Source organism: Numenius arquata, chromosome 2 (genome assembly GCF_964106895.1).
Source record: "Numenius arquata chromosome 2, bNumArq3.hap1.1, whole genome shotgun sequence".
NCBI lineage: Eukaryota > Metazoa > Chordata > Aves > Charadriiformes > Scolopacidae > Numenius > Numenius arquata.
Genome location: NC_133577.1, coordinates 105439262 through 105453347, shown reverse-complemented (window position 1 = coordinate 105453347; position 14086 = coordinate 105439262). Strand labels below are relative to the sequence as shown.

Genomic DNA, 14086 nt, shown 5'->3' with positions numbered 1-14086 from the left:
TTTTAAGATCTTCCTTATTCTAAAGGTAAAGAACACTTTCTCTGGATTGTCTTTCAGAAAGCAGCTGAACAAGAAGGTGTTTGTGTAATAATATCATTTCATCTCTTTTATTTACATGATAATACGACACATATATTGCTTTTATTTCCTTTTATTTTCCCAATCACACACCTGGCACAGAATTTTAATTCTCTGTAAAGGACTAAACAAACACAAGGGACAGCTTTACTGCAGCGTCACCCATCAATCAATATGTCACTTCTCCTCCCTTCTCCCAGGACTCCCTGTTGGTAATGAAGACCTCCTTCTCATAGGAGCTAGGTCTGCTAACTAGGTCTGCTCTTTTACCTCCTTTCTGCTTCAGGTCTGGTAGTTCCAGTTCAATCTTGGTATTAATTGAAGAGATAAGCAGTCTACAAGGTTATCTACAGACAATAAATGTCAGTGGAATTGTGCAGGATGAATACACGAAGCCGTGTTACTCTAATCCTTTCACAGATTGCATGTAACATTTAAAACCAGCTTTATTGCATTTCTCAGAAAATGGCTGCAGAGGACTCATACTGTTTCCTCCACTGCAGAATAGGAAAGTCTGTAAAGCCTTAAGGCCTTAAGTAACCACCATCACAAAAGGGCTTTTTGTTGTAAGATGAGGATATGGTTGGCCAGAAACAAACACAGATACCACAATTGTTTTACCTGCACAAGCTAACCATTGAAATATCATTATAACAAATGAGGAAACAAATAAAAAAAATAAAAAAATCTCACTTCCATAGTCAACTTGACAAATTGGGAAAAAACCCAAGCTGCAGTGTGGGAATGCACGGTTAGTTTATGGAAGATTAATATTTGTGTGCTTTACTTCTTAACTAACAAGACCACAGATGGTGTTCGTAGCCACCTAATTTTTTTTTTTTCTAAGCACGTAAAAAATTTGACTAACAAATGAGAACACTTACTCACGGATGCTTTCAATCATTTTTTCCATTGCATCTTCCCAACAATAGGCTTTAACTGACTGTATATTTTCAATTATTTCTGAGGTGATGACAAGTCTCTCATTGATCTTTCCTGCCCTCTTATTCCTACAAAGTAAAAAGGCAGTAGGTCAATCTTCATCTTTTCCATCCTGTATAGTTAGTTTGTATCCAATTATATCTTATGAAAACACTTTCCCTATATGCTTACACTTGAAATATTTATTATAACAGTATTATTATGAAGAATGTGAAATCAATTATTAGAAATCTAGCAATTGTCCTACTAAGGAGAAGATACAAGCTCTAAAAAGAATAAATCAAGTCACGGACAAGGACTTTTAATTCTACAAATTATTATCACTATTTACTGCACATTAGATCTTTCATTTTGCTAAGTTTAGACAGCTGCTGCTAAATAAGTAAAGGCTTGTCCATGACTTTCCCGACAGAGCCAACACTCTTTGGACTCCTCTTTTCTAACAATGTCATAACTGGAAACCCTTAATCAAGTGGTCTAAACTTCTTAAACCAAAGTGTTTCAGGAAAATATATTGAAATATTTTAAAACAGTCTCATCACCTGTATTTCATCATCATTTGTCCCAACCAGGCTTGGAAAAAGGCCAGGACTACTAGAAGAGTAAGTCCAGAAAACGCAGAAGCTTCTAACATATCCCAGAGCAGTCCCATCAGCAGTGCCACTTGTAATGGTGCAATCCAAACAAAATGAGCCAGAGCAAGACCCTGTGGAAGACCACAGCAGAAAATAATAATAATACAAGTTACAGATGTGCTCTGAAAACTACATGAAAAGGAAGAAGTCATTAAAGTGACGCTTTGAAAAATGTAATGAAGGATGGTACAAATATTTCCAGTAGTAAAACAAGTTTACAAAGGAGGATTTCTGATCCTGAGCACATAGCATTCTGGGTGTTGATTATGATGACACCACAGCAATATATATACATTCCACACCTAAAGTTTGATTTTTGTAAGGCAAAGTTCAGTTTGCAATTGTCTCTTAGCTATGTATATGCATGTGGAAAAATCCCAGCTTTGTAAAAGTAAGCAGAATTTGCCATCGATGCTGGCTTTTTTAACCACTGCAAGATGTGAAAAATACACAGAAGAATTTTCTGAGAGCGATTTAATCTGATATAGGAGGAAAATATTACTTTGGTGAAGAGATGACTGTGGTGTGAACACAACTAATTCAAAACAGATTGCTGTCTACTTCAGTCACATTCGTTCTCATTGGGGAGATTTTGGACTGAATCTTGTGATCAGGCTGCCCAGGGGTCTGTGTTACTGCAGCTACACTGCTGCAATGACAGGGCACTTGTCCTGGCTTGTTCAGCACTAACTGACATTGCTCTATAGAGTAATATAGTGCTTAAAGTAAATACACTCTATGGTTCACCCCTGTGTCTACAGTCTCTCTGATCTTGCTTCTTTCATAGGAAGCAAACCTTGTACTACCAATGGGCCAAATAAACATACTTGCTGAACAGAAGTTCAGAGAGTTTCCAGTCCCCAAAGCCATTAGCAGGGATTTAACTCTGTGTCGTTAATGAAAGAGAAATTTTACAGGAGACTCTGGAAGTATTGTCTAAGACGGATGTGTTTGGAATATTCTTAATAAGGTCTTACATCAACATTTATTCAGACATTTAGGAGAGTGGGTAACAGTAACAACAGGATGCTGAACATTATCACTTGTTCAACGGCAGGAATGGACTGGATCATCTTAGTAAAAAGGTACGTTGGTCAGGCAAAGAGGATGGAAGGATTGAACCAGCAAGTTCTGACCTCTCTGAAACCAAATGCATAACCCAGAGGTTTCCTGGCAGGTTCTCACTGGACTCAAGAACAAGCATGTTTTTAGGGTATATCTTTTTTAGATTTCCTCTACTAATCATCACTGGAGAATGTCCTGGTTTAAGCGACACAGGATTGATTTCTCTTTCAGTAATTTTACTTTTCAGAAAGGTCTCTTCTAATGCTTGGGAAAACTGAACTTTTAGAAGACTTTAGTGTCTGAATTTGTGAAAATATTTACTTTATAGCCAGCTATGTTGTGTGGGTTTCAAGAACTTAGTGTTTTTGAATTAGCCAGGTGCAGGACAAGGAGGAGCGAGACCCGGGCATTTGACCCAAACTGCCCAACAAGATTATTTCATACCATGAATGCCATGTTCAATACAGATTAGAAAGTCTGCTGAGGAGGTTCTCCTCTTCTATGATGGCTGCGATCCTGAGAAGTCCTTGCCCCAGTGCCAGACCCCTGAGGCCTTCCCTTCCTCCAAAAGCCGCAGGGCTTTTAGTGTCCAACATTTGCTGTCCACTGCTGGGAGTGCACAGCTTCCTGCTGATATAATTGGCTGAGTATAATCTCCCTATATTTTATATTGGTATCAGGATCAATATTAGTTCTGTAGTATTATTAATGTTAATTGTTTAGTATTATTGTATTAAATCTGTTTATATTTCCACCCTCAGGTTTCCTTGTTTTTTCCTGATTCCCCTTCCCAGGTGGGGAGGGGTTATCAGGTGATAGAATAATTGTCTAAACAGCAATAAATTGTTGTGGGTTCCTCAAACCATAACACAGATAAAGGATGTTGTAAGTATCAGAACAAGCATTTCCATGACGACATGCCAACATATTTTCTTAAGGCAGTGATTCATTTTATATCTACAGTGAGCACTCAGTGCAGTCTGTCATTTACGCTCCTTCCTTCCTTAATATTTGTCAGTAACCGCTTGAAGTATTGCATTTGCATTTGATGGATCACCAATATGACATACCTCATCAAATTTGTTCAGATTGTTGGAAAGAAGACTGACCAATTGTCCAGTACTTATTTTATCTAGAACTCTGCTTGACAGTTTTAAGATCTGTAAAAGAAAACAAAACCATAGAAAAATGGCCATGTAACTCATCCCCATAAAACAGAACACAGATAAAAATAACAGGCAATGGTACAGTAGTATAAATAACAATTCACTTATCTGCTTATGCTATAAAGTCTCATTAAACTTGTTATTTGTCACTTGAATTTAATAGAACCATTAAATTGCTTTACAAATATTGATTTATTGACTTAGACCTTGCTTTCTGTTGCATATTTTATGTATATAGACATATATGCAAATGCGAGTTTTAATTAAGAATGCATGCTGTGTGCTGCTGTGCATCCTCAAAAATCTCCTACTGTGCTTATCTTGACAAATATTTCTGAAAGATGTTTTCACAGTGAGCTTTATACTAGAGTAACTAATATGTTTGTTTAAATTAGCTGCTTTTTTATTGGCAAAACCAAACACCTTTTTAAATCTTTGGATTTGTGAACATGAGATGCGTCAGTATCTGTTGATTCCTCATGCTATAGAGATCTCACACAGTAGCATTCAAACTCAATCCCTTCTATATTATATTTATTGTTTAAATCTTAACCTCTAATCCTCTTTTGAAAATATTCCTTGGCCACCAGCGTATGTTATTCTTCCTTTTCAATACATGTGCATAACAGGAGCACAGTGGTAGAACAATTAAGGCATCTCAGCACATATCCAGCAAGTTGGAACTCACACAGAGGCTAACTTCAGTCAAACCAGCTGTAGATGAGCATTTATATCTTTGGACTTCGGAAACTGAGAGCTGTCAGAAACTGATGTTAGCCACATTATTCTTTTGTGTACTTTGTGTACAAAACTATCTATCTTTCAACAAACTGGCCTAAAGATTACGTAGGCTACAGACAGAGCTCTGACTTTGAGTGTAAATGAAACAATTACCTTCTTATAAATCAAGCTAAACATAGCTATCCTCATTTGCATTCCTATATGCTGAAGACCAAATATAGCAGGCTGTATGAGTAGTGTCCTCACAAGGAAGAGAAGGCACAAGCCAATGGCCAGGTAGTAGGCTATGGATCTTTCATCAGAGTTGTCTGGATCATAGGAAGCTATTATTCTTCCTAGCAGAAGGGGTTGCACAGATTTGGTGACTTCCTGTAGATGGAAACGAGAAAAATAAATAATTTTCATCAGTAGCTTGTTCATTTATTTTAAAAATGGTTAACATTTTCATTTCAAGCCCTACCAACTGAGATTTACAACTTTATATCTTAAATGAGGAAGCCAGGTCTGTTTGCTGTGCAAACCACAGAAAGTTGCAGTAATTGCACAGGAGAACTGACAACTCGCTACTGTCTTAATCTGTGATGCTCCTGCAACTCCACCAAAGCAAATCTAGTTTGCAAATTTTGTTTGATTGTTTTCTACAAAAGTGACAACTGAGATTAGCTTCCACATTTACTTTTCAGACTTGTAATGGATTAGCCACATCACATGACTGAAGCCAGTTTAGCAGGCTGGATCTCTGTTTTAGCCCCTAGGGAACAGTTCTCACTGCACTTTACTGGTCTTACAGGACATGGGAAGACTCAGAGCTCCTGAAACGAATACAGTGAGGATATAGCTAAAACATAAAGAAAATGGAAATAGCAACAGAATGAAAGTATAAACAATTTGGACCATCCTACTCAACAGTTCTAGACATTGTACCCACGCTTGTAACAAAAGCAGGATGAGAAGGTGCAAATGGTAGGGGAGGAAAGTTTAATAAAAGTTCCAGAGAGAAACCAGTCCCTCCTCCTGCATTGGCAGCCCCAGCACTTCCCATCCTGGAATGAGCAACATGGTAGAGAACCAGAGTAGGAGAGGAAAAAGAGGCAATATCAAACTACTAAGCTGCAAGGCATCCAAATGATCTGCTGCAGCCCTGACTTTACCTTTGCCTGCTATTACATTTGTCCTCAACCTCCTTTTTTGTTGTAATTAAACCCCAGTAGTGTTATGTCAACTTTGCCTTCCATTTCCCTTCATGCCCCCATCATTCTCATACTTTCACTCCTATAATCTCATCCTTTTCCATCTCTGCTTCTTGTCCCCTCTTTCCTTCCCCAATCCTTCCCCCAAAACTATAAAAAACATCAGCGTGCTGCAGTCTAACAATGAGCTTCTGAAGGGTATGAAGTTTGTGCTCCTTTGCTTCATTGCTACATTCAGTGAAAAATACTTAGTGCTAAGAACTTTCCTGTCTCCTTATCCTTCTTTCTGTTGTATCTCAGCAGAAAGCATCTGATAACTTCAAAATTAGCAAGAAACTATTGAATTTTTTTTTATACGGATGTGTTAAATTCTGACAAAAAAAGTTATTGGTACTGCCTTCCAGCTGAAAACCACACAGACCACCATACAGAGACTCAGAGAGAAGAGAATTACTGAAGTTCAGCTGTAACGCATGTTTTACAGTAATAAATAAGTTGGGAAAAACCCCTTTAATTTTTTTCCTTCTCCTTTGGGTTCCTTTTGGTCTCTTATACAAGAGCAATTCCAAGCAGTTTTACAACTCCTTTTGAATGTCACTGTTGGTGGAGCTGATATTCATCATTCACTTTTTCTGCAGAAGAGATGACATTTACATCTCAAATGGCATACCTGTGCTACACACTGCATTTCCCAAATTAAACACCACTCTGCCCCAACACAAATGCTGTAAACCCGGACCCAGCTTTGACAAAGACTTCAGTGTTATTAGTAGGCAAAGAGGGGAGTGTTTATTAAAACACACATGACCCAAGGCAGCTGTGCTTAGACATATGCATCCTCAAGTGGCAAACCAAAACTCCCCAAAACTCACAAAATACAAAACAGTCACCTCTCAAGGACAATGCAGTGCTTTCATACTCTCCGAGATTCCAAGATAAGCTTTTATATATAGGCTTAAAATAGCAAGACTTTTTTTTTTTTGTATTTACTCTTATTGCAGTGAAAATGCCATGCTCTGCTGCTGTGTTTGTTGTGACTATAAAGGTATTGCATACATGCCTAGCTCACTGAAAAAAAAAAGGTGATTTACAGACTAAGGGTAGAATAATGGCTGGCAACAAGCCAAATCATTTGCTATCTCATGAGGCGTAAAAATCCACTGGTTTACAGTGGAGATTTATCAGCTTACTTACCAAAGATATTATTATCTAGCTTACATACAAATGAAAGCAGAACTACCTGTTTTTCATTTTTCCTCTTGTGACCTCGAAACTACCCACTGATATTAATATGGTGAAATAAACTTAACAGAATGACCTGCTTAAAAAAAGGATTGGGATTTGTGCACCTAACAGAAAATCCAGTCTTCAAGAGTTGTATTTTTCCTTCTCCTGTCCTTGCTCTTCCCTCTGCATTCATCACAGGCCATTGAGAAACTCAGAAATGTTCCCCTCACAGAAATCTTAACTAAAAGAACAAAGATCTGAAGAGAAATGCGAGTATAACACAGGTTACCGTGCTAATCGGACCTGGTATGGTTATTCTTACGCAATGAGAACTTTTACATTACGTGAATCCCCCATATGCGCAATCACTCTGCTTTTGAAGACAATAATGCACATCTTTGTTTTGGCGTATGCCCAAGAAGTGCTTCGGGACCTTCATATCCCTCCCTGCCTCCTCACTCACACCCGTGACCTATATGCGAGAACTTCAGGAAATCCTCATTAGGGTCCTTTGGGATATGATACTAAAACCATTTCTAAGTTAATGTTAGCAGCTGCTGTGCCTGAGTGGAAATATACATTTCATGGGGATGAATATAAGAGAAAAATGTAAGTAGAATCAAACTGATCCTCATAGCAAAGTACCCAATTTGTTAGCTGGTATCATGCTAAAAAGCAAGATTTCTGTTCCACCGCTATACCACCCTTTCTTTACATTTCAAGACACATCTGCTGATGAGGTGAAGCATGGAAGCTGTTTTTAACAGCAGGGGAGCAGATACATTAAGTGCAGTATCTCAATGTGCCTAACACAACACTATTTATGAGGGAGAGTCGTACTACTCTAGGGGGCCAGAGCGCAAGTGTCCACCCTCCATTAACATCACTACCTACGGTGTGTGAGGGGAAAGGGAGAGACAGAAAAACTACTAGACCTAATGAGAGCAAAGCTGTGATCCAGTTGCAAGACAACTACACAAACAGCAGGGATGTCAGCAGAGTTTAAACCACACTCCAACAAAGGTGCCGTGAAAAAGTCTCAGGGATTAGAGAAGAGTTGAAAGGAAAGTTCAAAAGAATGCACAACTTGGTTGCACCTATGCCAATACGGCACAACATCCTGTCCCAATTCACATTAATGGCAAAGCTCCCATTAATTTCCGTGAGCAGGGCCTGAAAAGAACACTGGCGGCTTTAGCAGTGAGCTTTTTTTCTTACAGCTTTCAATAAAATGAATATTTATGATAACGGAATCAAGAATTTAAACTAGGATTTAATGTTTCCATGTTCATTGTGAGAGGTGCAGATTTTGGTTTTTATGGACTGAATTGGACATGTCTGTGATTTCTTAAAGAAATGGGGAAAAAAAAACCCAAACAAAGAATATCACTTAAAAATCCTGCAGTCCTGTTCTGTCCTCACCTGGTCTAAAATTGTGCTCCATTAAAAAAGCCCACATGGAGAAACCAAACCTGCACAGTCCCACATGTCCATGCTCACACACACTCTACTTGGCTGTACTCTGGAAAAGGAAGTTATCCTCAAAACTGCCCGCAAAAGCCCTCAGACACTGCTTGACTTTTAACAGGAATGCATTACTGCGAAAGTTTTGGCTGGCAGACTCTGCAGGGACATCTATTACAGTGTATGGTAGGCCCAATTTCTAGAACTGCTGGGTTTTTTTAAATACAAACCTGACGTGAATACGGAGTTGATGGCTTGGTGAGGAAAAAGGTTAAAAAATTAAAGGCAGTAATGAGATGGCAGGAGCAAATAAGAGACAGAATTGGGCAGGAGTCTGCAAAGAAAAGGTCTTGTCCCAGAAAAGAGTCACCAAATAAGGTGAAAGAGTATAGAGAGAAGGGTTATTACACAGCCCCTTAGATAGCAAGAGGCCCTGTTCTAGATGGTTAACTGCCCTCCTTGGACAAAGATGAACAGTTAATTGACTTCCATTCTAGCCACATTGCCTCCTGCCAGCCCTGCACAGCACTCAAACTGCCAGAGGGTATCCCAGGATTTGGTACAGAAAAGCCCTCCAGAGTGAGCACAGACAGCACCGTAACCATCATCTCCTCTCCTTTCTTCTTCTGCAGCCCTTGTGTATGGAGAAGGCGAGGACAGCACGTCTCTTCGAACCAGATCTGCAGCAGTGGCGACTTCAGACTGGGGCAAGTGGTAGTGAGAGGAGATCTGGGGCTCTTCACTAGTGGCAAGAGTCCAGCAAGTTGAACAAATTTAAACTGGGAGAGAACAGAGTTGGCTTGGGAGCTAATTCTTGATTCCCCTATTTTTAATCAGAATTTGTATACACACATGTATGAGTGTATGAGAAAGAAGCAAAAAGATGAAATGAAACCCATGAGAAAGAAGCAAAAAGATGAAATGTAAATAACTTTTTCACTCTAGGTTTTATTTTTAAAATCAAGCCTTGGTGATAAGAAATTTCAGAGTTCTTTATGAGCTACATCTGGGGGACAGTCTAAATGTGATTGCAAAAGATTAAGCCCTCTAGGGTCTGAATGACAGACTGAGTTACATCCTAAACTTTCTATAGACTAAGAAGCATGCAAATGTTGCATTTTAAAGGAAGCGATTTCCATTTTCTTTAGAGAATTTCCTCCTTTTTCTTTAGGCCACTTAACTGTGACTTTCTAATTCTATTACTGATACTCATTTCCCCTGGATATGGAGTTAGAAGAGAAAGAAGTCATCGATTTTTCCATAAAACTTCGGGGAAAATCCAATCTGAAGTGAAATTGTAGTCCGTTATTAATTATCCAAATCAAATCAACAGTGATCTAAACCAGAACATACACATTGTTAGCAGTCCAAATTAATACACTTAGGAATGCTTTACAGGACTTTCATCCCAGGACCCTAAAAAAATTTACCTATTTTGTAATCTGCAAGAACAGCCTGTCTTTTATATAGCCATGTAAACAGGAGGGACTCCATGGAAGTTCATTGGGGTGGAACAATGCCAGCGTAAAACTAGCAGAAGTCAGGCTCCAAATTCAATGCTTAACCTGAAAAATGCTTTTTTACTTGAAATGCTGCCTGAGGCATTAAAACTTTACCCTTAAAAAGTTCCCTTTTAATGTCAAAAAGTCTGTGTGTAGTTAAGGATTTGTGATTTAATTTTCAGGATATTCTTATTTATGTTTAAAGTGTTTTACACAAAATTATTGAAATTTGAGAGTATAGGTGTCAGTGTGGTTTCACTTAGCACACATCTGGCATGGCTGCCACAGAGCAGATTGTGATCTTTCTTCATCTACCTACTAGAAGATCTACCTTAGCTTGAAATTTCCCTTCCACAGAGGAGTCAGTAGCAAGTTTATGGGCGTGATGACAAGTTGCCACACTACTCTCTCCTTCCTGCCTGGGAGAGGGGTCATTAGGGCATGAAAGTTTGCATTTCTACAACTCTGCTATTCTCTTAGAATAGTTCCTTGGGATACTCGATAGAAAGGCAGAAGAAAAGAGAAGTTTGGTTTTATAGCAAGCAATGTGAACTTCAGGGACATTTGTGGGCTGTTTGCCATAAATTCGCCTTATATTCTTCTTCTGTCCAATCCACATCTTGAAAGCACAGCTAAACTAGATCACGTTCTACACTAACACCAGTGGAATTAGTTCCTTTCTGTATCAACCTTCCGAAAAGAAAATCTGATCTAGGATCCATCTCACATCTGAAAACACTGACTGTCTGAGGACATCTGTCCACTTCAGGCCATTTGGGCTATTTCAGCTGCAGTTTCTGATACCACAGAAATTTGAACAGAGAAGCATGGAGTTTAATATCTCACTTTTACTACTAAATTGCAGGAACTTGAAAATAACATGGATATTTAATGTGCATATTGGTTAACAGGAATTTTCAGATTTACAGTCTGGCTATCCAACACACCTAGTGAAAAACCATCAATAATAAACCATTTTCACAGCTCCTAACCCCAGTGATAGGATTGTCCAACAGGTGGCATTTGGTAAATCAGGATAATCCTAACTAACATGTTGAAAAGGTGATAAACATAATCAGTTCAGACTTTCACATCAAGTTGCTGATTATACACTTTAAAGCACTAACAGCACCAAGATCCAAGCATATTTCACACACTTATGTATGCGGAATTGCTACCACTAATGAAGACAACTTGTTTATTGTATACATAAACCTGAATAAAGCATTTAACTATGAAAGTGGCTGGCAGTCACTTTGACAAAAATTGACTGAATTGTGAAATTTCACTGTCATTTGTTTTAATTTAGAGGTAGAAAATTCTTTAGAAACTTCTTAAATACCATAACACAAGAAAACAATTACTTCAGCTCAGCAGTGATACAAAAATTCAGGTGCTCTACCTGTATTTGGAGAAGCATATGCCAGCATCTAGCACTATGAACATTCCAAAATTAATATGTATGTTTTAAAGATATTAAGACATTATCAGAAAACATTTTTTTTTATGAAGGTCTGTGAATATCTCTCTGTATTTATCATCTTTATAAGCAACACACAGAGCAAAATCTGTAGCTATTCACAGGATTCTGTATTAATTTAGCAATCCCTAAGACTTTAATCTATTTATGGAACACTAAGTTTACTGAAAAGAAGAACAAATCTTACCCCTAAGTATAACAATATTCCATAGAACATAAATTTCCAGAAAAAGCATCGTCGAAGAGCATTAATAAGTTTGGGTTTTTTCTTTGAAGTTGCCAGCTCTCTGTCCCACTCTCTGAAAAGGAACCGAAAAACAAGACCATTAAGTTGCATGAGCAAATACATGGGTCTAAGGCTTGACATACTTCAATTCACTCAAGTATATCCAAGGAGATTTAGCCAAGGTGACTAATGAAAGAAAGCTTTGCAGAGACCCCAAAGACCTGGCCTTCATTGACTTGATAGATCAATAAAAGTTCAAGCCTAGTTCAGCCACATATTTGGCAGTTCTAAATACTCAGCCATACATCACCCCGCAGGGAATTAATTCATGAAAAGGTCACATTGTATGTTTTAAAGAAACCTGCTGTACTTAAGACCAAAGCACAAATAATAGGCAAATAAACGTTTTGGAGCTCTTCCAGTCTGCAAAAAAGAAAACACCAACAAAGCATCAAAAATGTGACTTTTCTACTGCACAGCATTATTTTTAACCTGTGTTGCTGGAACAATAATTTTCTATCCAATAATAAATGCTGATCAGAAGCAATGCTATATATAAAAAGCAGGTTTAGTCAAAACTCAACTCACAGATTAAAGCACCCCTAAGAATTTCCTCAGCTCTATTCTCCATTTTTTCAACAGAATATTAAATAACTAGAATGTTCCATTTATAAACTATCAAAATGCATTAAGCATTCTCAGAACTTTCCACCAGTTTTGAATACATAGGTCACACTGCAATTAAGTTTAATTGGATTTGCACAACAATGCAGACGTTAGCTGCCCCAGCACACCAGGGAAAGCTACACTGGAGGCTGGGGGAGAGAGACCGGATTTATGCACTTGTATCTGTAAGAGTCAGTCCCAAATGTATGTAGCACAGTTTCTGAATTAGGATACACTGGAATGGAGCAGAGAAGAGAGGAAGCCTAAATGGGGAAAGTCAGGGCATGATTTCTGCAGAAGCGAGTAGTCTTTCGACAGTGGTATCAACGGAAATTAAGAATGTTATTTAGTTGAAGAAAAAAATAAAACAAGGTTTTACAAGGACATTTGGGGAAGAAAGAACAGCAGAACAGGGAACTAAAATTGAAACTGTGAGTCTAGCCTTGCTAGTCAATGGACAGATGTCACAGGTACCCATATATAGTAATTTAGAGCATCTAGATGATACATCTGCACCAAGGATCCCAGTCAGCTCCAAAGGATAACTGCGTGCTGAAAAGGGACACACTTAAGCCAGTCAATGGGTGCAACCAGCTTGCACCCAATGCTACTTAAACATTTTATCCAACAGCTTTTTAATGAAAATTGCAGTGTGATTCCTGAAACAAAGTTATTCAATGAATCTTTCATACCTTTCTAGTTTTTCAGAAAGATTATCAGCAGAGTCCGCAGAAGGGATTTGATAAATATCTGACAGCTCCAACCGTCTCCTGTAACCCTTTTTCAAAATTGGTTTTGTCCATCTAAGCAGAAAAAAAAAAAATATTACCAGTTCCTGAGGTTAATTCTGGAGTTGCATTGTCTCACCCTGAATATTTTGTCCACAGCACCCGTCTATGTGTATATATTTACACACACACACAAAATAACATAATATAGTGCAGCTCTGCATTATAGTTACAGAACTATATTCACAAACATAACGTTAAAAGAATAATTGCAAAACTGTTGCATTTTTTCAGTTTGGGGGCAGGATCACACCCCAAACCTCCTATTCAGTCAGTAGCAGGCAAACGAACAGGGGATTGGGACCTTTTTACTGGATTTCCAAACATGTGGTTTTTCCATATAAACAAATAATAAATCAGAACTATAGAAAATTGGATGTATACGTTTCATTCCTATAAAACAGAAAATCTTAATATAGCTTGAGTGTTCCTTTGACAGCTTACATTGCAGTACATACTTAACAACAGACAAGCTCTTTCACAGGACTCCTCGTAAGATCTTCATTAAGTTCATCATATGTAAACATTTTGCTTTTCTTTTTTCAAATGTGATGTTTAAAAATTTAATGTCAATTTAAAGAGCACACTGAATTAAACGAAATCAGGAAACAACTCTAGAATAGCTACTCTGTAGAGAAAATATTTATAAGCTATTATGAATTTTATCGAACAATTTGGATGATGAAAGGCCTATGAATCCCCAAGCACACATTTGTGCCAAAATTTTGCAGCAGGTTCTGTTCAGAAATCCTTTCGAAAGCATGGGACTAAAACAAAACATAAACGAGCAACCCTAAGAACTAATGATGTACATAATGATGTATTTGAGTTTCTGCTTTACTGCCATTGTTAAAAAATATTTCCTTAAAAAAATGAAATGCTTGCGAAAGAAGTAGCTTGTGGTTGACTGCTGTCA

The 14086-nt window shown here is 38.0% G+C and overlaps 1 protein-coding gene across 1 annotated transcript in view; it reads right to left on the bottom strand.

Moving 5' to 3' along the window:
* CFTR (CF transmembrane conductance regulator) overlaps positions 1–14086 on the bottom strand; it is an 89985-nt gene that overhangs the window by 63826 nt on the left and 12073 nt on the right. The window contains exons 2-7 of the mRNA XM_074168020.1: positions 13075–13185; positions 11678–11789; positions 4781–4996; positions 3791–3880; positions 1563–1726; positions 963–1088 (exon numbers count right to left, since the gene is read on the bottom strand). Of these exons, the coding sequence (XP_074024121.1) occupies positions 963–1088; positions 1563–1726; positions 3791–3880; positions 4781–4996; positions 11678–11789; positions 13075–13185 (819 nt within the window). The remainder of the gene's footprint in view (positions 1–962; positions 1089–1562; positions 1727–3790; positions 3881–4780; positions 4997–11677; positions 11790–13074; positions 13186–14086) is intronic.